Source organism: Leptonychotes weddellii, chromosome 10 (assembly GCF_054177405.1).
Source record: "Leptonychotes weddellii isolate Sample4059 chromosome 10, ASM5417740v2, whole genome shotgun sequence".
NCBI lineage: Eukaryota > Metazoa > Chordata > Mammalia > Carnivora > Phocidae > Leptonychotes > Leptonychotes weddellii.
This window is the reverse complement of record NC_138378.1, coordinates 104,096,426-104,123,928: the sequence shown is the minus strand read 5'-3', so window position 1 is coordinate 104,123,928 and position 27,503 is coordinate 104,096,426. Positions and strand designations below refer to the sequence as shown.

Below are 27,503 nucleotides of genomic sequence, written 5' to 3'. Positions count from 1 at the left end.
TATATCTATATTTTTATATTGGGGGGAGGGAGTAGAAAAGAAACCCCTATACTGGGCCCTACTCAGTGGCAGCTTCTTGTTCCATAGGGTTAAGGAAGACTTTGAGAAAATAAAAGTTGTTTGGAAAAATCCAGGTGTAGTTGCTTTGTATGCTGTGATGGGTAGAGGGATGAAGTGAAGTGTGAAGGCCCCTCATACCCTCCATCTTGCCTCAGACTATGTCCTGGAACCTAGAAAAGAGGGGGAAAGACCCGAGGTAAGGAAAATGCTGCAGCTTTCCTCTGGGGAAATCCTTCAAGCATCAACTCCCATCCAGCCTGTCCCCCCTTTACATTTTTGACCCACACTTAAGGTTCCCCCACACCCCCACCTTTCCCTAGGACTTGGGTCTACAGTAGCCAACCGCTAACTCAGTGCCCCTTGCCCCAGAACACGGAAATAGAATTCTACATCTTTACAACCACGCACACACACACGCACAAATTCAGCCTAAATAAAAGCCTAAACAACCTTAGAGAGGTGAGAACTACTAAAGTGAAGAGCCCAAATGCTCATACTTGGATGGCATCCTCAGCACCTTTATTCCTACCGGTGTCAGTGCCTCCCTGTAGCCAAACCCGCAACTTGGGCATGGGGGTACCATGAAGACGGGGGCTGAGGAGGATTAGGAAACTCACCCCCATTCTAGCAGGGAGCAGTTTAACGGGGAGAGGGCAGGGCACTGCAAGGCTCTCCCGACTGTGTGTGGATAAAGGGGCTCAGTTCTGGACTGTATCATGCTTGGCCCGACACTTTCTGATTTGAAGTTTCGAACCCTGCAGGCCCTGGCGCGGCCTCGCCACTCCACTCTCCGGGGGCTGGGCGCTAAGCCCCGGACCGTTACCTGGGGCGGAGAAAGCGCCACTTTCATTCCTGCTTCTTGGGATTGTTGACGGCCACGTAGTGATAGAGAACGACAAGCAGGAAGAGCGACACGCCCAGCATGTTGGCGAAAATGGCGAGCTGCACGTCTGTGATCATCCTGCGGAGAAGAGGAGGGACTGAGCCCGAGGCCCGCGCACTCGTCGCCCAGGCCGAGGCCCGTCCTCGCCCCCAGGACCGGCCACCGCCGAAGCGCCGTGGAGCCCGCTTGCGTGCCTCTCACCTGATCAGCCGGGCTCCCCGCGATGCGGTCCGCGTACTAGCTGGAGGTAGCAGTCCCGGCCCGGAAGTTGGTAGCGCGAGCGCAAGCCCAAACCAGGCACTTCCGGCCTGCCGCTTGGTCGGAACGGGCTCTCTAGCCCCGCCGTCTCGCCTGCTCCCCGCGCGCATCTCAAGGGGCGGGGCCTCGGGCGGGGCTGCGGAGGGACGGCCCGCCGTAGGGGGCGGGCGAGCCGCGGACGCGCCCCTGGGGCCGGCGGGAGGCAGCTGGCCGCAGCTGGCGCGGCGGGGGACCCAGCTGACCCGTGGCTGCCTCCCCGGAGCCCAGCGGCGGGCGAGGGTGCGGCGGCGTGGCGGGGTGAGAGGCTCGGCCTGACCCCTAGACTCCGACCCCCCCCTTCCTGCCCCGGCCCCCCGCGCTGCTGCCCACCCTCCGCTTCCCGGCTCGGCCCAGCCAGGTGCTTCCTTTGGGCCCTGCCCTCAGGGTCCCCTCCCTGGCCCCGGCAGCAGAGAGGGGGGTGAGAGGTGGTGCAGAATGGGGAGAGAGCTGGGGTGGCCGGGTGCTCCTCTCTTCGGCGCCTGCCTTTTTGCCTCACGGCCGCCAAGTCGAAGGATCCTGCCTGTGATCTGACCGGTGCCTCCCTAACTCGGGCTCGCTCCCTCCACCCCACCCCCGGAGGTGGGCGTCGGAAATAGGGCGGACCCTCCCGGAATCAAAACCCAAACCGTGGGACTTGAGCCAAGTGGGAAATCACCCCCCGGATGTGAGGGAGGGGGGCGGGGGGAAGGGCTGGGACGAGCAAGAGGGGTTGTGGGTCCTGAGCAGAGTGGATCACTGAGGAGAAAGAAGACTGTGGGTAGATGTCTGAGGGTCTCTGGTGAGGGGAGAGGCACTGGAGCTCTACAGCCCTCTGCCCCAGGGAGATCCTACTCCCCCCTCACTGCTTGCTTTCCCTCAGCTTCACCATAAAAGGGAACGGCACAGAGCCAGGCTGGGGCCGGGGGCTGGGCTGTTGCTCTGGAGCTGTCAGGGGTAATGGAAGCCAGTTGCTTTGCGGTAGAGGGGGCCAGGGCTCAGGGGACGCCTCTGCTTCTCTGAGCCAAGGAAAACTACAGGAGTTGCTATGGGACTGCCAACAGCTGGGGCAGGGGACCATCTTGCTGCCCGTGTGCACCATGAGCCAGGGGTGCACTAGCTCAGAGCTGGCTTCCCTGGCCTGGGACCATGGGTTTGTCCTCCATGCTCCAGCCCAGTGACTCCTAAGCTCAGTCTCTGCCTTTAGCAGTCTGTAATTCCCCTGGCCTCCCCCATTTCACCCCCCAGCCTCCACCCAGTATTTCCCAGAAGTTTCCTATTTAGAATCTCAAGCCCATGTTCCCTCCACATAATAGTGAAACCCCAGGCGTGTACTTCCTCGTGTGTCCCTCAGAGAGTGGTGTGTTCCCAGCTCTGCTCTGGGAGAATGAGGGTCTAGGTCTTAAAGGATTACACACATTATGCTCTGTGGCTCTGGGAAATTTGAAGCAGATCCAAGTCCAACCAGATACTTAGATCTACTGTTAAGACAGAACTAGACCCTGGAAAGCCGACTTTCTAGACTGCAAATGACATGGGGGAAGGCCTTGGAAGTGCTTCAAATTTCCAAGGCAGTCCTGAAACAACTGACCATAGACTTTCAGAGCTAAAGGGGGCCTTCAAGATCATTTTACAAAGAAGGAAACTGAGGCCCAGAAGGTAATTGATTTGACCAGCATTCTACAAATGGTTTGAAACTGTCACCTGAACCGCTTTCCTCTATTCTACCCTCCATGTCCGACTATGGACTCGACAGGTTATCCTAGGGTCAGGGACAAGAGGAAAAGGATTTTAGAACCATCCAGAAATATCCTTCACCTCCCAGAACGTGCTGTGCCTAGGTCAGCGGCTTTTTATCAGCCTTGACTAGGTCATTTGGCCTACTGCCTGGAGGAACTGAAATTAAAAATGGTCCCCAGAACTAAACTAGACTCAGCTAAGAACTAACAAAGCTTGAGAAAAGCTTGGGTGGAAAAAGTATGTGGGAAGTGAGACAGGCGAAGCCTCACCCTTGGGGGAATTGGAGGAAGGAGAGAATTTGGGGGAGGGGCATATGTGGAACTTAATCTCTGCAATTAGTGTGACATTTTCAAGGAGAAGACATGAGTTTAGGATTAGGCTGAGGAGTGAAAAAGCAACAAGAGCTGGGAAAGGGGCCTGGGCCCTGAGTCCAGAGAGGTTGGCTCTTAAAGTAGTATACCTGTGGGAAGGGATGGAAGGAAAAGGAAAATATGCATTTGAGCAGGAGTGGACAGAGTCCCCACGCGATTGAATTCCCATCTACGTTCGCATAAACCAAGGCCCGATTCCTATTATTCTCCATTTTTTCCTCCCAATATTCAGTCCTCCGACAGAGGGCATTAGACATGAAGTGCTCCTTACCACAGGTGCCCCCGGCGATCCCAGCCTCTGCACGTGAGCTCCTTGCTCAGCCACTGATGGTTGACCGCATGTGTTAGTTGCCTAGTATAGCCAAGATTTCCCATTGGCACTAGACCCTTGACAATCCCCTATCTTGGAAAGGTTATAAAATAGATCTTGTCCTAGTGCCCCCAAGGACTTAGCCATTTTTGATCTCAGGAATTCTCTTGCCAGTTGCTTTGGAAATGTGTGGCTACTCGCCAATACCACCACCACCGGTGCCTTTTCTCTAATCTTTGTCTCCATCGTGGTCTGCTTGCTCAACACCTCAGGCCTCCCCAGTGAACCCAGAGTCACTGATTTATTTGAGGTATCACAAACATTCATGTCAGCCCTCAGGTCTTGGCTCCTAATTACAAGACTGAATGAAATGCAACCTACTGCAACAGTATTTTATTTTATTTATTTATTTTTTCTAAAGACCCCATCCATTTATCTGAGAGAGAGAATGGGAGACAGAGAGCACGAGAGGGGAAGGGTCAGAGGGAGAAGCAGGCTCCCTGCCGAGCAGGGAGCCCGATGCGGGACTCGATCCAGGGACTCCAGGATCATGACCTGAGCCGAAGGCAGTCGCTCAACCAACTGAGCCACCCAGGTGCCCTGCAGCGGTATTTTAAAGCCAACATTTTTGGCTTGACACACTTAAAATACAACAGAGTTTTAAACTTAAGGGAGGCACCCATTTAAACTTACAGAATGAGTGACAACCAGGCAGTGACAAGATGGCTGGGATGACTTTTCAGGTTGTCAGAGGCCCCCTGAAGGGAGAGAGGGGGGCAAGAACTGAGAAAGAAAACTGCAGCAGCCAGGGAAACCTGAAGTGGGTTAGCTTCCTGCCAGGGCCAGGGCCAGGGCCAGGGCCTAGAACTGATGCAGAGACCAGGGACAATGCTGCAACCTTCCACTGACAGCAGCTCTCAGATCAGGATCTCCTGGGACTGTTTCCTTCAAGTCTTCCCGTGTGCCAATCCCCGCACTCCTACGGGGCAGCCGCAAATTTCCATTTCTGTGGATTCCAGCATTCACTTTCACCGTCCTTTCTTTTTGCCAACATTTCCCCCAGCCACCAAGATCACACACTGGGCCAGAGGACCTCAGAGGCAGATCACACAGAGTCACATTGAAGATTTGGTGGCATCCTTTCTCATGGCTTCCAACTGTTGCCCTACACATGGTTCCCAGAAGCAAGACCCACATCTCTGACTGTCTCCTGGATACTTACTGCCACCCAGCTATGTTACTCTCATCTGAAACTCAGTATGTCCAGACTAAGGTCGTCTTTCTTCCAAAGCTGTTCCTCGTCTCGACTTCCCCATCCTGGCTCCAACCCCAGAATCTTCTGTGATGCCTCCCTTCCTCTGGCCCCTCATTACTCGGGCAGTCCCCAAGCAACCACAGCCTTCTCTTTCCAGGCTGCATCACTCTGCAGTGTAGAATGTCGAAGGCACCTCAGACAGTAGCCAACAGACCTCTAGCGGAGTCGTGGCATTGGTTTCCCGGTGATAACACAACGTAAAGGAGGAGGTGGAACCAGCGTCCTTGTGGCCTAAAACCCTGCCCGTTGCTCTTGCCCGCCATGTCTTCTTTCTGAAGGCCTATCGAGCTCCCACTCAAAAACTTGTAATCCAAGCTCTTAACCAGTCCTCTGGGCCCCTCCCCGATTTTTCCACCATCGACTTCTCTGACTTTCTGTCCTGCTTCTTCCTGACACAAATAAGAGCCCTTACTAAGCATTTACCATGTGCCAGGCACTATTCTAAATGCTTTACGTGTATTAACTTAATCCTCACAAACAGGAAGGAGGGTGCTGTCATGATTCCCATGTTGAGGAATGAGGAAACTGAGGCAGGCCTCTTTCCCCAGTCTGCAGTCTCTCCCGTCCCCCATCTCTGTGCTTCACTTTTTTTCCCCAACACTGTTCAGCCTCTCTCTGTCTTCCAACGGCTCTCTGACTCCCCCGAGCATCCAGCTGTCTTTCCCCTCCCCTTACTCAGAACACATCATCCACTTGTCTGGCCCCCTTGGCACGTTGTCTGTCCTGCTTTGTGTTGGTTGTTTCCGTGCCTGTGTGCCATTCCCCGGCGGTCCCAGGTGCTCCTTCCAGAGTGTCACATGGGCCTCTGCTCCCTGGGCGCCTCCACAGTGCCTACACGCAGCACGCTCACCTCCCTTCTGTCTGGTACTTCTGCTTCACTCTTGCAAGCCCGCACCACACCACACAGGAACACCTGGGCCTGAGCACCGTGTTGAGGCCAGATGGTGAAGGGGGGCCCAGCTGCCAGATTCGGACTCCTCTCAAGAGGAGCTTTCGGGTCAGGCTGGTGGTTGAGTGGGACTGAGTTCCTTGCCGGCTACAGAGGCCCTCAGGCTCGCCTCGAGGCTGGGGAAGGACTTCCTTTGGGCTCCATAGATGTAGATACCACTCGGTTGGCCTCGCTCCTTCAACTCCCCCACTTATGGCCTGACCTTCACCAAGACAAGCCTGAGATCCATATTCATTTGGTTTTTTTGAGTCTTTCTCCTCTTGTCCGTGTCCTCTCCATGCCTGACAGAAGGCTGTGCCCTCATTTCCAGATTCCTTTCTTCCTCTTCTAGCTTCTCTGAATTTCCTGCCTGCCTCAGTGGAGTCCTCTTCCTCCTCCTCCCTGGCCCAGTAGCCCTCTCTCCTCTCCTCCTTCTTTGTCCCAAGTCACTGACCTAGGTACGTAGATTCTAATCAGAGCCCTGCTCTTGGCTTGCCTGGACAGGTTACTTTCCAGCTCTGGGCCTCGTTGTTCACATCTGTAAAAGGAGGCAGCTGGACTAAGTAGTGAGTGATGTCCTGCTGGAGCCCTACAAGTTCATTTTCCCTTTTACAGTCCTCCCCTCCTCCTCTCCCCTCCTGGCTCCCCTCTTGGGTCTTCTCTCTCCGGGGAGGCTTGCCCTAGCCCCTGGGGAGCTGTGGCCCCAGCTCCCGGTCCCTGTCTAGGCGAGCAGCCCTGGGCCTCCTCCCCAGCCCTGGCCCCGGCTCCACTCCATGTGGCCCGTCTGAGAGGCTGGCCCCAAGCCTGGCGGCAACTCCACATTTCTCTGTTTTTCCTTTTTTTTCCCTCTCTTTCCCGGAGTTAACAAGAAGCAGATGTGGCGCACGATGGTTGGAGAGGTGGGGGGAGGAAGGGGGAGGAAGGGGGAGGCTGGACCGCCAGCCAGACAGGGGGGGAAGGGAGTGAGCAAGAGAGGGAGGCGGGAGGCCAGGGCCCGCCCCACAGCCACTCTTGCGCCTCTCAACAGCCACAGGGGCAAAGCCCTGTCACCTCCAGGATCTGGTCATTGGGGAAAACAGATAGGGAGACCAGAGGAGGGCCAGCTGCGGCGAGGGGGTGGAGGCCCAGGAAGCAGCATCTGAGAGGGGCAGGGACCAGGCACAGGAGGCCAGGGGGCACAGAGAACAAACTCCCCTCAGAAGTGGAGAATAGGAGAGCGGAAGGAACCGAGGGAGGGACGGACAGGAGCCTGAGGAGGAAAGAGGAGGGGGAGAGGGGTCAGGCCAGGCGGCCAAGAAGGAGGCGTGTGGCTGGGGGCTGCCGCAGGAAGCTGGGGACAGGACCCGGCCAGTGCTGTCCCTTGGAGCAGCGGCATCCCCTACTCCACACAGAGGCGCCAGCGGTCAGGCCAGGATGTGCCTCTGAGGGCCACCGCGGAGCGCCCCCACCATGGCCCCCGACACCCTCTGGAGCTGCTACCTCTGCTGCTTGCTGACCACAGCCGTGGGGGCAGCTAGCTACCCTCCCCGCGGTTATAGCCTCTACACGGGGGCCGGGGGGGCCCTCAGCCCTGGGGAACCCCAGGCCCAGAGCGCCCCCCGGCCTGCCAGCCGCCACAGGTAAGAGTCTGGGTCCCAGCCCAAGGCTGGACGTGGGTGGGAGGGTGGGTCAGAAGGTGGCTATCCTGGCCCCCGCCTTGGCTACCCTCCCCGGGGCTGAATGCCCTAATGCGGGGAAGAAGGGGAGAGGAAGCCCAGCCATCAGGTGACTCCGCACGAGCCCACCTTCCTGCGGAGCATTTCTAGGGCCCCCTAAATAGATAGGTCCCCCTCTAACCTCAGGGGGACCTGTAGTTAGGTGCCCAGGGAAACAACCCTGAGGGGCCTGGGCCAGGCCTTCCTGCACGCTGCCGGCTGCGTACCCGCCTGGTGTCCTCCGGCAGACCTTTATCCCTTCCTTGGGCTTCATGGGCCCATCCAGTGACCTGTGATTCTTTCTTGACACCGCTCCTGCTCTGTTCCTTTGGGCTCTCCAGCCGGACACAGATCAAAGGCCAGCTTGAATGGGGCCAAGAGTGTACAACGCAAGCCCCAAAGCGGGCAGGGCTCATCAATGGCTTATTCTCTACTTAACCCTGAGCTGGACCCCTGCCTGCCCTGTCCTCTCCCCTGAGGGGTGGGTGGAAGCCAGCATCCAGGGGATCACCAGAGGGACCCAGCCAGCTGGCTCAGACAGGCCACGCCAAGCTGGGGATTGACACAGAAAGGGACATGAATGAATGTGTGAATTCAGAGGCTCCCCAGGACCCCCCAGCCTTGAGGACTGACTTCTTGTAGTTACGGTTTTCCATTCTGTGCCTCCTCTCGCGGTTTTGAAAAGTCCTTACCGACTCCCACTGCTCAGGAAGGCGTGGGGGCAGCTGCCCCTGCCAAAGCCCTGGCTCCCACTGGTCCCCGGGGGCCCTTCATCTTTTAACCCTCCCTCAGCCCCTCTGGTAGCCCCTGGGTCCTCCTCTGGGGCTTGTGTCTCTGGCCCTTGGGCCCAGGTGGGGTTGTGCCTACAGGAACTGGTGTGCCTATGTGGTGACCCGGACAGTGAGCTGTGTCCTTGAGGATGGAGTGGAGACCTTCGTCAAGCCTGACTACCAGCCCTGTGGCTGGGGCCAGCCCCAGTGTCCCCGCAGCATCATGTGAGCTCCAGTGCTGGGGAATGGGTACTTGGTGGGGGCTGGGCTAGGGCAGAAGGAGGGTAGCCAACTCAGGGAATTTGTGCAAAGCAGGTAGCCAGGGGCTGGACCAGGGCCTTCAGTCAGAGCCATTTTGAGACGACACCGAGGCAACAGTTTGGGGCGGATACTGAGGGCAAAGTTACCCGGACCACCCCGCCAGCTCCCAGACACCTTCTCTGGGCTGAGTCAGGCTCAAAATGAGGAGTTCGAGGTTCCAGCAGAAGACAGGGGGAGGAAGAACAGGGATTTGGCCCTTGGCCAGCAAGCTGACAGCTGTCAACTGAGCACGGCCACATGCCGGACAGTATGGGGGACTCAGCCTGAGGGACAGGCCTTGTCCACCACCAGCAGCTGCCCATCTCTGAGGACGTGACTCAGGGTCGCTACCAGTACAGGGAGGAGTAAAGAGGCCTCCCTCTGCGTCTCCCAGGTACCGCAGCTTCCTCCGCCCTCGCTACCGAGTGGCCTACAAGACCGTGACGGATATGGAGTGGAGGTGCTGTCAGGGATATGGGGGCGATGACTGCGCTGAGGGTCCCGCCCCACCGCTGGGTCCTGCACCTACCACACCACGGCCCCGGCCCCGGCCCGCCCGCCCCAACCTCTCTGGCTCCAGTGCAGGAAGCCACCTGAGTGGACTAGGTGGGGAAGGTGAGTATGGGAGCCACTGGGGAGAGAAGTGGGAGCTGGTGCTGGCTGGAAAATGTGGGGCCAGGCTGCCGAGGGAAGAGCTCCATGCTCCAAGTCAGAAGAAGGGGACAGAAGGGAGTAAGTGAGACCCCTGAGATTCTCTGCCTGTGCGTGCACTGTGTGTGTAGTGTATGTGTGTGTAGTGTGTGTGTGTGTGTGTGTGTGTGTGTGTGAGTCAGAGAGAAACTGAGAATGAGATCAAGAGAGAAAGAAGGCAGAGAAAGAGAATGTGCTCACGCACGCCCACATGTGGCCGAGATACTTCCCAGTTGGGAACGGCTGCGGGAGGAAGGGGGAATTCCTTCGAGAAGCTTGGTCACCAAGGGGATAGACCGTTCAGACTACAAGTCCTAGAATGCACCGCACCCGACTACAGGTCCCAGGCCCCTCGGTGGCCTCTGGAGACTGCAGGTCCCAGAATGCAGCAGTCCCCGTGGCCTTCTGGAGTGTGCGTGCGCGCTGGGCACTGCGGACGTGCTGTGTTTGCCTGCCAGGGAGATAGTCATGCTGTAATGATGGAAACAGGAACTTCTGGCTGACTCTCCCACCTTCCAGCCAGAGCCCCCGCAGGCTTCCCGTGGAACCTCGTCTGTCCCTGGGGTGTTATGGAGAGACGTTGCTCGGAATAGCCACTGTTGTGGGGGCTGCAGTGCCTCCCCACATTCCCATTTCACAGATGAGGAAGCAATTTCTGAAAGACACTCTGGACAGTAGACTTGGTGGTCAGATGGATGAGCTGGGTTTGAAACTTGGCTCTGCCGCTTGTTAAACTTGTAATCCAGGGCCCAGTTCCTTAATCTCCTCCAGTTCTCTTTCTCACGGTCTACCAAATGGGAAAAGCTGCCATGTCTGTCCAATGGAGTCTGTTGTAAGGGGGGAAAAGCCATGGTACGGTTTTGGCCTAGAGGCATTCAGTGAATGGAGTTTCCTTCCACCTTTTCTTGCCCAAAGTACCCAGCTAAGGAGTGGCCGAATCAGCGAGGACCTCGTGTTGGAGCTGGGGAGAGCAGGGCCTGGGAGGTAGGCACTGAGCCCTGAGGTCCGGCCCCGTGCCTGATGCCTTCCCCTCTCTGCCAGGTCCTGGGGACTCAGAGAAGGTGCAGCAGCTGGAGGAGCAGGTGCAGAGCCTGACAAAGGAGCTGCAGGGCCTCCGAGGTGTCCTGCAGGGACTGAGTGGGCGCCTGGCCGAAGACGTCCAGAGGGCTGTGGAGACGGCCTTTAACGGGAGGCAGCAGCCCGCAGATGCAGCGGCCCGCCCCGGCGTGCACGAAACCCTCAGTGAGATCCAGCAGCAGCTGCAGCTCCTGGACAACCGCGTCTCCACCCACGACCAGGAGCTGGGCCATCTCAACAACCATCACAGCGGCGGTGGCGGCGGGGCCCTGGAACCCACCCCGGCCCCTCCGGGCCCCAGTGAGGAGCTGCTGCGGGAGCTGGAGCGGCGGCTGCAGGAGTCCTGCTCGGTGTGCCTGACGGGGCTCGATGACTTCCGCCGGCAGCAGCAGGAGGACAGAGAGCGGCTGCGGGCCCTGGAGAAGCTACTGGCCTCCGTGGAAGAGCGGCAGCGGCAGGTCCCCGGGCAGGCAGTGGGCCGCAGGCCCCTTCAGGAGTGCTGCCCTCCCGAGCTGGGCCGGCGGCTGGCCGAGCTGGAGCGGAGGCTGGATGTCGTGGCCGGCTCGGTGACAGTGCTGAGCGGGCGGCGAGGCACCGAGCTGGGAGGAGCGGCGGGGCAGGGGGGCCACCCCCCAGGCTACACCAGCTTAGCATCCCGCCTTTCTCGCCTGGAGGACCAATTCAACTCCACTCTGGGTCCCTCAGAACAGGAGGAGGGCTGGCCTGGGCGGCCTGGGGGCCTGGGCCACTGGCTGCCTGCTGTCCGGGGCCGACTAGAAAAGCTGGAGGGACTGTTGGCCAACGTGAGCGGGGTGCTGGGTGGGCGTCTGGATCTGCTGGAAGAGCAGGTGGCAGGGGCCGTGCAGGCGTGTGGGCAGCTCTGCTCTGGGGCTCCTGGGGAGCAGGACTCCCAGGTCAGCGAGATCCTCAGTGCCTTGGAGCGCAGGGTGCTAGACAGCGAGGGGCAGCTGCGTCTGGTGGGTTCAGGCCTGCACAAGGTGGAAGCAGCCGGGGAGGCCCAGCAGGCTGCACTGGAGGAACTGCAAGGGGTCGTGGGCCAGCTCCAGGGTCACGTGGACGCGCAGGACGAGACAATTGCAGAGTTTGCAATGCAGCTGAATCTCACGGCCGCACAGCTGGGCCAACTGGAGGGACTACTGCAGGCCCGTGGGGATGAGGGCTGTGGGGCCTGTGGTGGTGTCCAAGAGGAGCTGGGCCGCCTTCGGGATGGTGTGGAGCGCTGCTCCTGCCCCCTGCTGCCCCCACGGGGCCCTGGGGCTGGCCCAGGTGTTGGGGGACCAAGCCGAGGGCCTCTGGATGGCTTCAGTGTGTTTGGGGGGAGCTCAGGCTCAGCCCTCCAGGCCCTGCAAGGAGAGCTCTCGGAGGTTATTCTCACCTTCAGCTCTCTCAACGACTCACTGCATGAGCTCCAGACCACTGTGGAAGGCCAGGGTGCTGATCTGGCTGACCTAGGAGCCACCAAGGACCGCATCATCTCAGAAATTAACAGGCTGCAGCAGGAGGCCACAGAGCATGCCACGGAGAGTGAGGAGCGCTTCCGAGGCCTCGAAGAGGGACAGGCACAGGCCGGCCAGTGCCCCAGCCTAGAGGGGCGATTGGGCCGCCTCGAGGGAGTCTGTGAGCGGTTGGACACGGTGGCCGGGGGACTGCAGGGCCTGCGCGAGGGCCTTTCCAGACACGTGGCTGGGCTCTGGGCTGGGCTACGGGAAACCAACAGCACCAGCCAGACACAGGCAGCCTTGCTAGAGAAGCTGCTGGGGGCGCAGGCAGGCCTGGGCAGGCGGCTCGGTGTCCTTAACAGCTCCGTGCTGCTCCTGGAGGACCAGCTTCACCAGCTCAGTCTGAAGGACCTCACTGGTGAGGGGGCAAGAGGAAGCATGCAGTGGGAGGTGGGGGGACCCCTTTCAGGTCCTTTCTTTCTCCTTCCTTCCTCCACAACAGCCAGTCTTAACCTTATATACTTTCTCCTTGCTCTGCCCAGCATGAATTACAGACCCACCACTGTCCTGGGGGTTGGTTTGTCCACAAGAGATGACCCAAGCTCCCAGCTCCCCACTCTCCCCTGGCAGCTCAGACAGGCCGGTGGGTAGGGGTGGGGTGCTGCTCTGACAGCCAGGTATCCAGCATGGGCAGCAAGGAGCCCCACCAACCTGCCCATGGAGCCACGACCTTCCTTGTCCTTTGGAAACTCCTTTTATGGCTTTCCCTCAACTTAATTTTGTCACTGTAGGGCCCGCAGGTGAGGCTGGGCCCCCAGGGCCTCCTGGGATACAGGGACCACCAGGCCCTGCTGGACCTCTGGGACTTCCAGGCAAGGATGGACAAACGGGGCCCGTGGGGCCACCAGGTATGTGAGCTGAGATTTCTACCGCCGCCAGGGCTCCCCACACCTCTAGCAGCCCGAGGCTTGACATGCATTCCATTCTGAACTTGACAGAGAAGGGAGGAAAAGGGCAAGGAGTTGGGGGGGTGGGGAGTCCTACATGGCTGACAGTGACTAGGAGCTGGGACAGTTACTATATGGGCTAGTTGGATATGGTGGCCTTAGTACTGTATTGAAGACTAAGGCTGAGCTCACAGGGCTATGAAGGGTGTGAAAGGCTAGGGGCTAGTTGAACTGGATGGACCCTACTCTTCCTTTTCTTGATACCCCCATTCCTGCTTTGGAGTCTATGTGACACCTAGCACATTGAGAGAGACTCAGCAGATGTTTGCTGAGTGACTTAGTGAGAGCTGCCCCACTTCTCACTCCTCCCTCCCCTCTTCCCACAGGTCCCCAGGGAGAGCAGGGTAAGTTCCTCTCATTCGGTGCTGGAGGGAGGGGAACTGAACTAGGGGTTGGAGGATGGAAGGCCTCAGGCAGCCCTGGAGGGAGAGACCCAGGAGGGGAAGGGGGCCAGGCAGTTCTGCACTGAGCATGCCCTCTGACCCCTACCTTACCCCTACCCAGGAGTGGAGGGGGCACCAGCAGCCCCTGTGCCCCGGGTGGCCTTTTCAGCTGCCCTGAGTTTGCCACGGTCCGAACCAGGCACAGTGCCCTTCGACAGAGTCCTGCTCAACGATGGCGGCTACTATGATCCAGAGACTGGTAAGCCTGGAAGCAGTGGGGCAGGCCCGGGAGGCTGTGCAGTGATATGTTCTCATTTTTGCCCCCTCGGGCAAGGGGAATCTTTTCATGCTCTGGTTTGGGGAGACCCCTATTTCCTTCATTTATTCATTCTCACCACAGTTTGGGCTAAGGGTGGGGGGAAGGAGCGCTTCTTTCTTGGAGGCCTGGGGCTGCTGTAATGAACAAAACACCCAATGCCCTGGCCTGGTGGAACTTACATCCTAGTGGAAGACAGGTGACAAGACCCAGCAGCTCTCTCCTTAGCCCAGGAGTTCTGGGCGGGCTCCCCAACACCTCCCTGGCCCGTGCCACCCGTCTCCCCTCCTGACTGCCATCCTTGTCCCCAGGCGTGTTCACAGCGCCGCTGGCCGGGCGCTACTTGCTGAGCGCGGTGCTGACTGGGCATCGGCACGAGAAAGTGGAGGCCGTGCTGTCCCGCTCCAACCTGGGCGTGGCCCGCATAGACTCTGGTGGCTATGAGCCTGAGGGCCTGGAGAATAAGCCAGTCGCCGAGAGCCAGCCCAGCCCCGGCGCCCTGGGCGTCTTCAGCCTCATCCTGCCCCTGCAGACTGGAGACACGGTCTGCGTCGACCTGGTCATGGGGCAGCTGGCGCACTCGGAGGAGCCGCTCACCATCTTCAGCGGGGCCCTGCTCTATGGGGACCTGGAGCTAGAACAGGTGTAGACAGGGGGCTGGGCCCGACCAGCCCGAAGTGTCTACGCCCGCCGAAGAGCCAGCGGGGGTGACGGGGCTCCCCGGGCTCCCCGCCTGGGACGGGGCTCCGTCCTGGCACGGCAGCCTAGGCGAGCCGCCGTCCCGTACCCTCTGTGGCACAGGCGCCCAGAGCACTCCTCTCCATGGCCTGAGCGCGCCGGGTCGGGGACTCTGGGGTCCCCTCGTCCAGACTTTTGGCCTGCTCGCCGTCCCCTGCAGGGCCCAGACTGCGGAGGAGCCAATCCTCGCACCCTCGCAGCTCCTCCAGCGGGTCTCTAGGCCGATGCAGGGCTCTCCCGAGGGGCTCCGGCCCCCACCGCCATACTAAACTATTCAGGAATAAAGACACTTGGTTTTTCTAAAAAAGAAAACAAAACAAAAGAAACTGTCTGCTCCAGTATGTGTTCAAGGGTAGAGAGAAGTACAGAGGGGCCGGGGGGAGGAGGGAGCCCTGGGCTCCCTATCCTGGTCGCCCCCACCTCCCCGCTTGGTGGCTCTGCGCGCACTTGCCGTGCACCCGCCTGCGGAGAGAGGGGCCGGCTGCTTTGGGCCGCGGCCCGGCGCTCCTCCCCCGAATGGCTGTTTGGCCGGCGCCCGCCAGGGGGCCCTGGGAGCCGGCTCCCGTCACGTGACCGCCGCCCCCCTCCTAGAGGTCCCCGCCGCTCCGCGACGGAGGCGGGGCCTCGAGCTGGGATTGGCTGGGCCTCGGGGGCGGGGCGTAGACGGCGCGAGCGACGGCTAGGGCTGAAGGGTTCAGGGCGCAGCTGCGAGGCCCGGCTCAACTCTGCGGGTCTAGGGTCTGGAGTGCGAGCCGCCAGTGCGGGAGAGGGAGGGGCAGGGGGCGCCTTGGTACTGCACCTTTTTTTGCATTCAGGAGATTGCCTAGCTGCGCTTTGGAGAGGTTTGCGTTAGCTCCGAGGCTGTCTGGCAAGTGAGGAAACTGAGGCCGAGAAGTGGGAGGCGTTGCCATCTGCTGGGCCACGCCACCTGCTGAGGGGAAGCCGGGGACCAAAGCCCCGGGGTCTGCGCTCCCAGGCCCGCTTGAATCGGTGGGCGTGGGGAGCAAGGGACCTGCTCCCTTCCCTCCCGGCTGCAGGAGCCTCCTTGGGGGAGGAGCTCGGGACGCAGAAGAAGAGCCACGTTAGCCCCAGGAGCAGGGACACAATCCTCTGGGATAAGAGGCAGAGCCCAGGAGGAACCCCGTCAGCCAGGCGGGCAGAAAGCTCCGGGAGCAGCCTCATGGAAGACAAGCAGATCCTGTGCGTGGGGCTAGTGGTGCTGGACATCATCAATGTAGTGGACAAGTACCCGGAGGAGGACACGGACAGCAGGTAGGGGCGCCCGGGCCCCTCGGAGACCCCAGGGGCCGCTGCAGCCCCGCGTTTGAGCCCGGCAGCCAAGACCCAACCCCAGGTCTGCGGGGCCTGGCCCCGCAGTGAAAGTCCAGCCTCAGGAGCTGGTATCCCGTGCCCTCCGCCCCGGAGGACCTAGGGAAAGAATTGAGGCCGTTAATAATAAGACCCAGGCTTTGGATAGCGCTGTGTTGGCCAATTCCCGTTTCAGGAATCATTATCCGCGTTTAGAAACTCTGAGATGAAGTGATTTATCCAAGGGCATGCAACTAGTAAGGGGCAGGACCAGCTTCTTTCTTTCTAACAAAAAGACCGATGCACTTGTCTTTCACCAGCGTTTACTTCTAATTTATCTACTACGTATATCTCATCTGTTTCTTAAATGAATTTTGAGGTAGCTTTCAATAGTAAGTATGTGCAGGTAGAGTGCAAGAACACTTAAAACCGCGGTATTTGAGCTTCACTATGGCTTCAGGGCTTGCTGGCACTAGAGGCAAATTTAGAAATCCTGTGGGTTATGGATGGAGCTGGCTCATGTGCCATGACCAACTTTTCCCTGGTGCTAAATTCCAAAAGGAGTTTACCAGAAGTCCTTTTTACAAAATCAGTGAACAACACCCTTCTTGGTTGTCTGGTAGAAGTTGAAGAGTTGCTTGTTGGCTCTCGTATTTACTCTTGATAAGAACCTCACCATTGCACTGTAATCCCAGAAGGGCATTTCTATGGGGTGGAATCTGAGCCTTTCTCTTGGTGCTGTCTAGTGCTTACAATACCGAGAATTGCTCCTTGGCTATCAGTTTTCTCAGCCAAGAACTGGATAAATGGCTAGTTCAAGGTTTAACTCAGACAAGACACTATAGCACTCATAGCCATGAATACCCAGTTCTCCCTGTTCTGATTGAGGAGAGAGACCCGAGTAGCCTCCAGGCTCTGGGCCCACCCAGCACTGTCACGTACTTTGCTTACAGCAGCCCATGGGAAGTGTGTAAGGGTCAGTGAAATCCCCTCCTTGCAGATGAGGAAGCAGCTACCTCTGTGGAGAAATTAAATAATTATTGTAAGGCCACATAGTTAATGCGTGGCAGAGCAGTAATTACAATTCGTAGGAATCTAGTGTTCCAGCCCTCTGTCGTCTCCTGAGCTCCCTCTCCCTTTGCTGCTGCCCGTCTCATGGAATTGACCCTTTGCTTCGGGCTGCTCTGTTTGCCAGAGGTTGGAGCCCTTGCCAGGGAGGGCAGGGACAGCGGGGGAGGGGCATAAGGGTAGGCTGCTTTGTAGAGCTAGCCAGGTCAAGCTGGCCATAGGACGCGGGCACAGTGAGGAGTTCGACCTCCTCAAGAGAACAGTGTGGGTTCCAAGGCCGCAGGGCCTCCCAAGGACTGGAGGGCCTGGGGAAGACCCAGAGTGCCACTTTCAACGACAGCTTCAGTGCCATTCCCTTTGAGCTTACTTACTGGAGAGGCTAGGATAAGGAGATCCTGCTAGCTCCCACCAGGACCGGCTCCTTCTGAAGGAGGGCACCGTGTTCTCCATGCCCCCTGCTCTCGGTGTACCTCCTCCCCCTCCCCCAGCCCCATGGTTCTGCTCTTCTGCAGAGCGGTGTGGTTGTCCATAGGGCCTCTCTCTCTCTTTCTCTCTCTCTCTCTCTCTCTCTCTCTCGTGCCCAGCCCACCCGGCCCACCTCCTGGATTCTCGTGCCTCCCAGATGAGCAAGCCCAAGTGGGGACCCAGTTCTTCCCAGGCATTTCGGCCCCACCTCTCCTAGGCTCTCCAGGCTCCACAGGCATCTGGGGACCCTCAGGAGCCACCACCTGGAATTTGGCCAGACCCCCGAGTTACGGCCTTGCCTCCCAGAGTCCAGGCCAAGAAGAGCCTTCCAGAAAGCATCCTCATGCTCAGCAAAGCATTTCTGCACATGAAGTTGGGTATCAGTGTGACTTTGAAGGATTTCCACAAAGTAAAATTGTATACCCTTTCTTCGAAACCTCATCCAAGCCGGGGCCTGACTACTTTCCATTCACAACTACACAGTACATGGCGGTGGTTTTGGAGTCAGGCCGCCTGGGTTCTGATGGCAGCTTCGTCACTAACTATTGGTGTGATCCTGAGTCAGTCAAATCCCACGAGGCTCCCCGTTCTAATCTGCATGAAAATTTCTCTAAAGCTCATAGCTCGAAAAATGTTTGTCCCTTTACAAACTAGTATCCTTCCTGATGGATCGTGAACCCTTTTCCTGAGACTGAAGGGAACTTCAGTGTTAAGTTTTGTGTGCCAATATACCTTAGCCTAAAAATTCTGCTTCCTGTATTTCTCTTAATTAGTGGTTCTTATTGTAAGCGGCCACAGTTATTCTTTTTGGAACTGGAAGAATAGAAATGACAGCCTGCACTGTCTACCCCACGGTATTGTGGGCGCACAATGAGACATCATTAAAGTGCTTTGATGCGCATAAGTCACTGTTTTTGTTGTTGATAACAACGAAGCCCTGCAGGTGCATCTCCACTTGGTCTCCTCAGTGTACACCTTGAGTTAGATTTTCAGTCAAGATAGAGAAAAACTAAAGAAAAAAAAGGTAACCGTGTGATGGGGTGGCGTGTTAACTAACCTTCCTGTAGTAATCATTTTGCAATACGCCCGTTTCAAAGCATGTTGTGTACCTTAAATTTACAGAATGTTATATGCCCATTATATTTCAATAAAGCTGAAAGAAAGGGAAACAAAAAAAATGGAGAAAAACTGGTCTTCATCCAATAATCTTACTAACTTTTGACATTATTATGTAAGTTAGCTTCCCCCTTCCCTCCTCGCCCCCCACTTAAATGACCTCAATGTCCAGGTTTGCTCCCTGTCTTACTTATTTTAACCCGAGTTATTATTTATTTATTTATTTATTTTTTTAAAGATTTTATTTATTTATTTGACAGAGAGAGATACAGCGAGAGAGGGAACACAAGCAGGGGGAGTGGGAGAGGGAGAAGCAGGCTCCCTGCAGAGCGGGGAGCCTGACGTGGGACTTGATCCCAGGACCCTGGGATCATGACCTGAGCCGAAGGCAGTCGCTTAACCGACTGAGCCACCCAGGTGCCCCACCCGAGTTATTATTGAAGTGGACTCCCCTGAGATGGGAGCAGGGAGCCGATTTGACACCTGTGGGAAGAGGCACTTGGTGTTCTCCAGCCATCGGGGCTGAAGGTGCGACAGCTCTGTACCTGGGGGAGAGGCGGGTCGTGGTAACTGAGAACGGGGTCACCCACAGTGGAGCCTTCCTTTGTGATGGACCTGAATGCGTGAAAATGAGAGGGCTGGTCGAGATGCTTTCTGAGGGGGAGCTCCCAGCTTTTACACGTCACGGGCCCTACCCGGGGCACTGTGGCCGGCCTTGCTTATCCCGGCACCAGCCTGCTGCAGCTGCAGGGACCCTCCGCGTGTTTTGCAGGTGCTTGTCCCAAAGATGGCAGCGCGGCGGCAACGCTTCGAACTCCTGCACTGTTCTGGCCCTGCTTGGAGCCCCCTGCGCCTTCATGGGCTCCCTGGCCCCGGGCCACGTTGCCGAGTGAGTGGAGGAGGGAGCGGGAGGGTGGAAAAGAAGGAAGTCTTGACCCTGGGTGGGGGGGAGGGGGCAGGCTGTAAGAAATGGGGTGGGATAACTCTGGATCCAGAGTGGGAGGGGGCGGAGTGGAGTCCCAGCGTCCTGGACCCTCCCACGTGAGCCCATCTGCTGCTCAGGTGTTAAGGCTCTCCTGCTAAAGCCTTCATTTCCACAGCCGGTTTCCTTGGCCCCTCCCCGGAGCCTGCTCAGCTTCCCACCTCTTTCTTCCTTGCTTCCAACAGCCTCTGTGGTGGATATGACTTTGCCCTTCTCGATTCCCCGTGGTCCCGGCTACGCTTGTGGCAGAAGGCAGTCAGGGACGTTCCGGACCCATCCTCCCCCGGGGGTGTCCAGCATCCATGGTCCTAGGGTTCAGGCCCACGATTTCTTTCCCCGTTGAGGGGGCAGGGCAAGTGCTGGTGTCCTCCCTGTTCACTGAAGCCACAAGAGCACCCTGCCAGCGGACACCCTGAAGTCACGTGCTGACGCTGGGCCCAGACGCAGGCCTCAGCTCTCCAGCTACTTAGGCTGCAGCCCGTGGTGGCGCACACACTTCCTCTGTGTTGGCTGCCGCAGGGACCCAAAAGCCCTTTGACCCCAGCACTGCCAGTTCAGCAAATGCTTATCAGGAGGTGAGGCCCACGCTTTGCCCACTGTGGGCACTAGGGCAGGCTGCCAGCTTGCTGGTCTGGGAAACTCAGCCCTTTGAACCCTGGTTTCAGGGGGGTTGCTGCCCAAACCCAGCCCCCTGAGTGAACTGGCACGAAACAGATCAGGGGGCAGGAGCCTGCCCTGTGAGGTGGGACAGAGGGACCTGGAGCCAACAGCTGGTCACTTGTTAACTTTCTCCAGTGGCTGTCTTCCTTCCCAGCAAGAGGCAAGACTGTGGCTCTTGCTTAGGATAGTGGACTCGCTATTATCATTTATGGAATGATATTATCCATTTATGGAATGATAATGCCGGGAGGTGGGCCATTCCATATTATGGAATGATATTATCCATTTATGGAATGATAATGCCGGGAGGTGGGCCATTCCAACTTCTCCCCATGTGTTTAACAAACATCTAATGAGCACCTACCATGTGCCAGGCACTGTGGGTGCAAAAAGTCATTTGGAAAACCAAACCGTAGTTGGGATGCTTTGGGAAAGTTACTATTTAAAGGATCCTTGAGGTGTAAGATGAGGAATAATGCCCCAAGTTGGTACCTATATACAAGTCTGTATTGTCTAGCTTTGGTGTTGCCAAAAGTGGGGTCCAGCCATAGAGAGAAAGGTCGGGATGGTGGCTGGACTAGTGGTCACAGGATGCTGTCTCCAGCGAGGGCCAGGAAACGTGGGGCTGGCCCCCTTGTTCTGTGGGTGCAGTCTCCCCAAGGGGCCACCTCCTGCTCACTCTGATTGGAGGAGATTCTGGGGTGAGAGTCCCGGACCAGGCCCACTCTGAGGAGCGTTAGGCACTGGGAGCCAGCTCGCTGCCTGGAGGGCTCACCCTGCCGCGAGAGCCAGGGGCCCATGAGTGGCCTCACCAAGGCCGCACCGCTTCCTGGCTGGGCATCGTGGAGGCAGGGGTCGAGTGACATTGGCCCCGCAAGGGCCTTCAGAGAGAAGAGTACCGTGAGGATGAGTGTGTAGAGGGCAGCCGGGGAACAAAGTACCACCTTGGTAATTATTAATTCTGCCTAGGCTTTGCATGAAACAGGCCACGGTGCCCTCACCTGCTTTGTTCAAACAGGGTGTACATGCTCCAGGCCCCTGGTCTGCCCCAGCCAGTTTAATGAATTTCAGCACATCCTTTCTGGCTTGAGTCAGACCGGAGGCCAGGTTCGGGGTTGGAGTTTACTTCAATCAGGATCTAAAAGAATGTCCCTTAGTGTTTTTCTCCCTGAGTTCCAGCTACGCGCCCCCGCCTCTCCTGCGCCCTTGCACCTCCTGGGACAGCAGGCGGTTTCCGGTTCCTTCCCGCCCCCCACTCCCCCGCTTGCATCCAGGGTCCGCAGCGGCCCTGCCACCGGCCCTCCAGTCCCCAAACCTTTGTCGAGCCGCACCTCCCCGCGGGTTACTCCGTCCCGGCAGTTTTGTCCAGGATGACCTCCGCCGCTATTCCGTGGACCTACGCTACACAGTCTCCCAGACCACGGGCTCTGTCCCCATCTCCACGGTCATCATCAGCGAGGCCACTGGGAGCCGCACCATCCTCCATGCCTACAGGTTTGTACGCCTGTCTGCGCCTTGCCAGCCGCTGCTGCTGCCGCCTCACTAACTCTCGGAACAGGACCCTTCTTCTCTGAGAGGCCCATGGGCTCCAGCACCCCTCCCATCCCTGCAGGAGGTCCAGGCCGCTTGTAGGCTCTAATCTGTGTCTCCTTGCCCTTCCCTTGGCTCGGGCTCCGCCCCAAGCTTCCTGGTGGCTGACTTCAGGCAGCGGGGCGTGGATGTGTCCCAGGTGGCCTGGCAGAGCAGAGGGGAGACCCCGTGCTCTTGCTGCATCGTCAACAACTCCACTGGCTCCCGCACCATTGTGCTCTACGACACGTAAGGCCCCCTGGCCTCGCCCTCGCACAGCCCACCAATCAGTTCCCTCGCTTGCCACCCCGGGCATCCCAGCTGCCTGCTCTCTGCCGCCTCTCTTTGTACCGGAAATTGTGCCCATGCCAAACTGTTCAGTGATTTCTCAGTTGTTTTCAATTAGGGGAGAAGTGAGGGGGGAAGAGATGTGCTTTGCTCTGCCTGGTGCCTTGGCCTTGGTCAACACCCAGGATGGGCAGGCAAGCCTGTGCAGAACATAATTCATGATGTGATTCCTTCATAATTGGTCAATCAGCAGCCTGGGAGTGGGTGTGGGGAAATTGTTCTGAGGAGAGAGGGGTGGATGGGACATGTGATTCCAGCCATCTTAAGCCCTGAAGGGGACCCACTGGAATTTCCAGGGTCAGCCCCAGAGTTGCCAGCCTGCAGCATGGCACCGAGGAGCTGGGTTTGGGTGTTCAGAAGAGATGAGCCCACCACAAAGGTCCCGGCGTGATGAAGCCACACACAATTCACAGGCATCGCTGAAGCAGCGGGAAGGGGAACATTGGGTCCGGAGATCAAGGCCATCAGATGCCATGTTAATTAAGGGGAAGGGATCCCCTTTAAAGTCCCAAGCTACTAGGGAGAGGCCCTGTGGACCCAGGCCCTTCCCATGTCTCCCAGAGTCCCTCCTGAAGAATCTCAGACCTTTAGTTTACTAAGGACCTAGTGTCTGCCAGGTACTGTGTTAGGGCTCAGGCGGTCCAGACCCAGCAGCCCTGGGGTTCAGGCTGTCCCTACCGCCCAGATGACTCCTGGACCTGGGGGAGAGGGGGCAACTATACTAGGACAAGCTTTATGGCCGGTGGTCTCTGGGCTCCGTGTGTCCCAGGGGGCATATGTGCTGGCAATGACCTTCTCCTTGGGCGGTCCTAGCCATCTGCCCATTAAGCAACGATCTGTAGCAACTTTGATCAAGGACACCACATGGGTGTTCACAGGAAGAGGAGAGGAGCTCAGAGGAGAAACATTTGTTGCCCCCTGGCCCCAGTGCGAGCATATCCACACACATTACCTCCAACTGCAGCAGGCTGGTGGGTTTGGACCCACCTACCAATGGCAAAGCAGCCTCAGAAAGGCCCAGGTACACAGCTAATTAGATCGCTTCAGCTACAGACCATGGAGGGGAGGACATAGGTTAGGTGTAGGTCTTCCCGGGGCTCTACACCTGAGTCGGCGGAACTGCAAACTCATCCTCGAGCACCAACCTTGACCGCAGGGTTGCAACATGGAGCTGCCAAGCTTAGAACAGTCGTGCGGTCACTGCTGGGGCACCGGAAGTGAACGGGACCAGGCCCAGAGCAGCCGTGGCCTTTGTAGTTCGCCGGGGCACTGCATGCTGGGAGCACGTGCGCCACTGGCGAGGGGGGATTCTAGGAGTTGTAGTCCCTGGTGCTCTTAGAGCGTTCTGGGAGGTGTGGTCCCCAAGGCACACTCAGCTGGCCTCTTGACCCATGCTGCCGTTGAGTTTACCCCAAAGGGCACCCTGGCAGACTGCCTCCAGCCCCCTGTCTGGAAGGAGTGGTCAGGAGTTTAGCCTGGAACGGGGCCTGTCCTGGAGCTGAGCCTCAGAAGGCCGTGTTGGAGATCCAGTCTGGCCACGCAGCAGGCAGCACCAGGGATAGGGCCCCGGCAGCCAGTCAGAGATCCGGGCCCGGGCTCACCTCACCAGGCCTTTTCTCTCTCCTTTCTGTCCTGTGACTTAGGAACCTGCCAGATGTGTCTGCTACAGACTTTGATAAGGTTGATCTGACCCGGTTCAAGTGGATCCACATTGAGGCAAGTGCTGCCCTACCTGTGTTTTGAGGGGCTCAACCTGCCAGCCCCTTCACGTATTCTGCCTTCTTCTTCGTTTTTTTGAACCACGAAGTACGTCAAGATAAAGGACTCCAACCCCCCTCGTCCCCGCTCCAGCTTGCTGTGTGTTTTAAGGCCCAGAAAGCACCTTACTCGGGTTCACACAGCAGGATGTAGGCACCAGAAGCAGGATGCTGGCTCCAGGCAAAGGCCCACACTTTCTGTGTCCCAGGCTGCCCACCTCCTCCACACTCGGAGAAGGCCTGAGATCTAATCCTAGCCTTGTCATTTAATTCACCGTAGGTCCTTAGGAAAGTCTCTCTTTTATTCCTTTGTCTCCTCGTCGGTGAAATGGCGGGGGTGGGGGTGGGGCTGGGAGGTGGTCAATAAGGTCTCCAAGGTCCATGACCGCTCTAGAATTTTGAAACTTCGGATGGCGTTCCGGCCCAGTCCCCCCTCGCCCACCAGCAGGGAGGGAAGAAGAAGCCAGAGCAGCTGCTCTGCCCAGCTGGCCCTGAGCTGCCCCGTCCCGCCCCACCCCGCCCCAGGGCCGGAACGCTTCAGAGCAGGTGAAGATGCTGCGGCGGATAGAACAGCACAATGCCACGCAGCCTCCGGGTCAGAAGATCCGAGTGTCCGTGGAGGTGGAGAAGCCCCGAGAGGAGCTGTTCCAACTGTTTGGCTATGGAGATGTGGTGAGTGGCCCACGCAGCTTCCCCTTGCCACATGCAGCTCATTTAGGGTTTGTGGGTTTTTTTAAGATTTTTTTTTTTTATTAGAGAGAGAGAGCGCACCGAGGGAGAGTGAGAGAGAGAGCAGACTCCCCGCTGAGCGGAGAGTGGGAGTGGGGGGCTTCAATCCCAGGACCCCGGGATCATCACCTGAGCCACCCAGGCGCCTCTCATTTAGGTCTTAAAAGGAACCAAGCGTTCCCTTGGTTACCGGGAATGCCTACCACACCTGGAATGGCTTGCTGTCATTAGCAGGTGGGGGGCAAAGAGGCAGGCCCCCAGCTTTGGACTCCCTTGCAGGCCCCAGTGGTGGCGATGGAGAAAAATTTCTCCATCCCAGTGGGTGCACGGGTACGAGAGTGGCCAGAGGGCTCCTAGAGCCAGCCAGCGCACCCGGCATGGGAGCATTTCCTCTCTGGGCCTCCTCCGTCTTTCCCCCTGTCAAATGAGGGAATAGGACAGTTCTCCCGGGTGTCCTCCAACTCTGGGGTGGGTGGCGGGCTGTGGGAGCCACCGAGGGGTGAGGGAGGATGGGAAGGGGACTTGCATAAGGTAAATTCGGGTAGTGCTGCGATGGAAATGAGTTCTGAGGGACAATCCTAGCATCATAGCCCAAGCTGGTTGGGCCTCCACCGTGGCCGCCCGGAGGTGTGGATGCCTGAGCCACACGGCAGGTTTTTATTTGATTGGTGAGGGTGGAGCTCAGCTGAAGTATTTTTTAGCAAAACTCCCTCTGGCAATTCTTTTTTTTTTTTTTTTTTAAGATTTTATTAATTTATTTGACACAGAGAGACACAGCGAGAGAGGGAACACAAGCAGGGGGAGTGGGAGAGGGAGAAGCAGCCCGGGGTCCTGGGATCGCGTCCCTCTGGCAGTTCTAACGTGTAGCTGGTGTTGAGGAAGCTCTACAACCCCTGGCCCTTTATTTTAAAGGTGAAGAAACCTGGCCCGGAGGGCATAGTTGTACCAGGAAAACAAAGCAAACCGCTCCTGAGAGCCGGGGGTGTAACTTGGCAGCGGTAGCTTTCACCGCAAGATGGCGCTCAAGGCTCGCTTTGGATTTTCAATTGCAGGGACATTCGTTGATCTCAGACCAAATAAACCAGGGACTTTTGTGCCACAATTTACAGGGCTGGCTTCTAGCATATCTTGAGCAAGTGTGAAAACGCATTCCCGTGGGACAGTGAGATGCTACGTTGGGGATTTAGGCGAACATGTTGGAGGAGTGGCATTATAATATGGGGGCAACGCTAGGCTGCTGGTGGTGAGTGACTGAGCGGGGACTGGGTTTGGGGGACCGTCAGCCTCTCTTCCACTGCCCACAGGTGTTTGTCAGCAAAGATGTGGCCAAGCACTTGGGGTTCCGGTCAGCGGGGGAGGCCCTGAGGGGTTTGTACGGTCGTGTGAGGAAAGGGTGAGTAGGGGGAAGCCAGGAAGGGGCCTTAGGTGTGGAGAACCAGTGAGTCTGGACGCGGGGAGGGGGCGGCACTGCCCTGAGGAGGGGGATGAGGCTGGGGGCCAGGGGCGGGATGACGACCCAGCTGAGTGGAGGGTCTTGCAGGGCTATGCTGGTCTGCGCCTGGGCTGAGGAGGGCGCTGATGCACTGGGCCCTGATGGACGGCTGCTCCACTCGGACGCCTTCCCTCCACCCCGGGTGGTGGATACTCTGGGGGCCGGAGACACCTTCAACGCCTCGGTCATATTCAGCCTGTCCCAGGGTGAGTACGCCGGCAGGAGGCGCCAGGCTGAGGCCTGCCCCTGCGCAGAGGACCGGGCTGATCCAGCTCTCTGTCCCTCCAGGCAAGAGTATGCAGGAGGCCTTGAGGTTTGGCTGCCAGGTGGCCGGCAAGAAGTGCGGCCTGCAGGGCTTTGAGGGCATCGTGTGACTGCCCTGTGGCAGGGGGCCCTGGCTCACACACCCCCTCCCTGGAGGCTGGCGCCTCCATCCAGCCTGGCGCCCGCACTGCCTATGGAGGGCGCTCCCCCTGTGTCCTGGGGGCTCACACCACCAAGCCACCGAGCAAATAAATCTCCTGCCCCAGAGCCGGCTTCCTTCTGCCAGTCTGTTTGTCCTTGATGTCTGAGCCGCTCTGGCTGGGGATGCCAGAGGCTTTGAGGCTACAACCCGTCACCTTCTTTTTCTCTATTCCTCAAAGTACCCTCCCTGCGTAGGCCCGGAGGAGGGGCGGCCTACACTGGAGAAGCGGGAAGTACCCCCGACTTGCCACCAGCCGTGCCCTTGCTGGAGGCCCAGCTGGTTCTGGTGAAGAGGAGCCACAGGGGATGGGCAGAGACCCTGAGCCTTCCTGGCTGGGGGGGGACACGTATCTCCTCGTACCCCAGGGAACCTTCCAAATAATAAGCCACCAGAAAATCTCCTCTGGGCCCCTGGGCTGTCACAAGACTCCAGTCTGATGGCACCAGGACTGTCCACACGGCTGAGCCAACCTGACAGGCCAGTGGGCCTCTGTGGTTTGGTGGCGACTTCATGGTCCAAAAATATCTCCCCTGTGACTGTCCCAGAGCCTGAAGCCCCTCCCTTGGAGCCGCCTTGTCATTAAGGCGGTGCCCTGGCCACAGATGTGCCCCAGGACTAAGTGTCCATGTCCCTGGGGGAGACCAGGGCTGAGGGCATATTGGAATTGGCCAGTTTTCATATGGGAGTTGGGGCAGGGTGTGTGAGACCACAGAATGTGCTAAGGACTATGGGCTTTGCAGTCTGACACACCTGAATTCAAATCTGCCACTTAATTGGCGGTGTCACCTTGGGTACGTTAGTGACTCGGTCTTCCTCAATTTCCTCATCTGTCAAATGGAGCTAATTCTGCCTGGTGGTATTATCGTGAGGATACAATCAGACAATGGAGAAAATGCCCAGCATGACGCCTGGTGTGTACTCGGCTCTCAGTAAATGGCCGTTCTTGTTAATATTACGGGGAGGGCACCTACAGGGTGGTGGGGAGGACCGGCTCGGAGCTGCAGGAGGGTCCTGGGTGTCTGAACCCCAGGGGAGGGGGAAGAGGGGCATTTGGGCCCCAGCGAGAGGCTGCGCTCTCTTCCCCAGCTTGTCTGCAGCTGGGCCCTGGTGCTGTCCCCTGCTGTCTCAGCACCCTCTGGGAACACGGGGGAAGCCGAAGCCCCTCCCAGAAGCCTGTCCAGTCCCCAACCCCCTGTGTCCCTGAGGCCAGACCGGCCAAACCAGTAAG

The 27,503-nt window shown here is 58.1% G+C and overlaps 4 protein-coding genes across 11 annotated transcripts in view; 3 read left to right on the top strand and 1 right to left on the bottom strand.

The window, feature by feature from the left end:
* The window catches only part of AGBL5 (AGBL carboxypeptidase 5), a 21,029-nt gene extending 20,145 nt beyond the window's left edge, over positions 1–884 (top strand). The window contains exon 16 of the mRNA XM_081797057.1: positions 822–884. The gene's annotated coding sequence lies outside the window, so the exon portion shown is untranslated. The remainder of the gene's footprint in view (positions 1–821) is intronic.
* The window catches only part of OST4 (oligosaccharyltransferase complex subunit 4, non-catalytic), a 14,755-nt gene extending 13,450 nt beyond the window's left edge, over positions 1–1,305 (bottom strand). The window contains exons 1-3 of one of the 2 annotated variants that reach the window (XM_081797073.1): positions 1,145–1,305; positions 884–1,021; positions 1–231 (exon numbers count right to left, since the gene is read on the bottom strand). In XM_081797073.1, coding sequence (XP_081653199.1) covers positions 907–1,020 — 114 coding nt within the window. In that variant the 5' untranslated portion in view covers position 1,021; positions 1,145–1,305 and the 3' untranslated portion in view covers positions 1–231; positions 884–906. The remainder of the gene's footprint in view (positions 232–883; positions 1,022–1,144) is intronic. The other variant, XM_081797074.1, reaches the window with a different exon arrangement.
* A 5,540-nt stretch (positions 1,306–6,845) lies between these two features.
* EMILIN1 (elastin microfibril interfacer 1) lies at positions 6,846–14,641 on the top strand. Its single transcript, XM_006743173.3, has 8 exons — positions 6,846–7,499; positions 8,444–8,569; positions 9,039–9,259; positions 10,376–12,289; positions 12,663–12,779; positions 13,205–13,222; positions 13,383–13,520; positions 13,889–14,641. Exons 1-8 carry the CDS (start codon positions 7,330–7,332, stop codon positions 14,224–14,226), a joined length of 3,042 nt encoding a protein of 1,013 aa, XP_006743236.2. The 5' UTR covers positions 6,846–7,329; the 3' UTR covers positions 14,227–14,641.
* Positions 14,642–14,973: 332 nt separating this feature from the next.
* On the top strand, positions 14,974–27,416 carry KHK (ketohexokinase). Of its 7 annotated transcripts, none has more exons than XM_081797064.1 (9): positions 14,974–15,587; positions 19,045–19,161; positions 21,274–21,408; positions 21,598–21,732; positions 23,475–23,547; positions 24,114–24,260; positions 25,622–25,710; positions 25,858–26,015; positions 26,454–27,416. In XM_081797064.1, exons 1-9 carry the CDS (start codon positions 15,496–15,498, stop codon positions 26,654–26,656), a joined length of 1,149 nt encoding a protein of 382 aa, XP_081653190.1. In that variant the 5' UTR covers positions 14,974–15,495; the 3' UTR covers positions 26,657–27,416. The 7 variants fall into 7 exon arrangements, with proteins under 7 accessions (XP_081653190.1, XP_081653193.1, XP_081653196.1 ...); XM_081797065.1 differs by lacking the exon at positions 26,454–27,416 and adding an exon at positions 26,098–26,353 and having other exon boundaries at positions 14,975–15,587; XM_081797067.1 differs by lacking the exon at positions 21,274–21,408.
* The last annotated feature ends 87 nt before the right edge of the window (positions 27,417–27,503 follow it).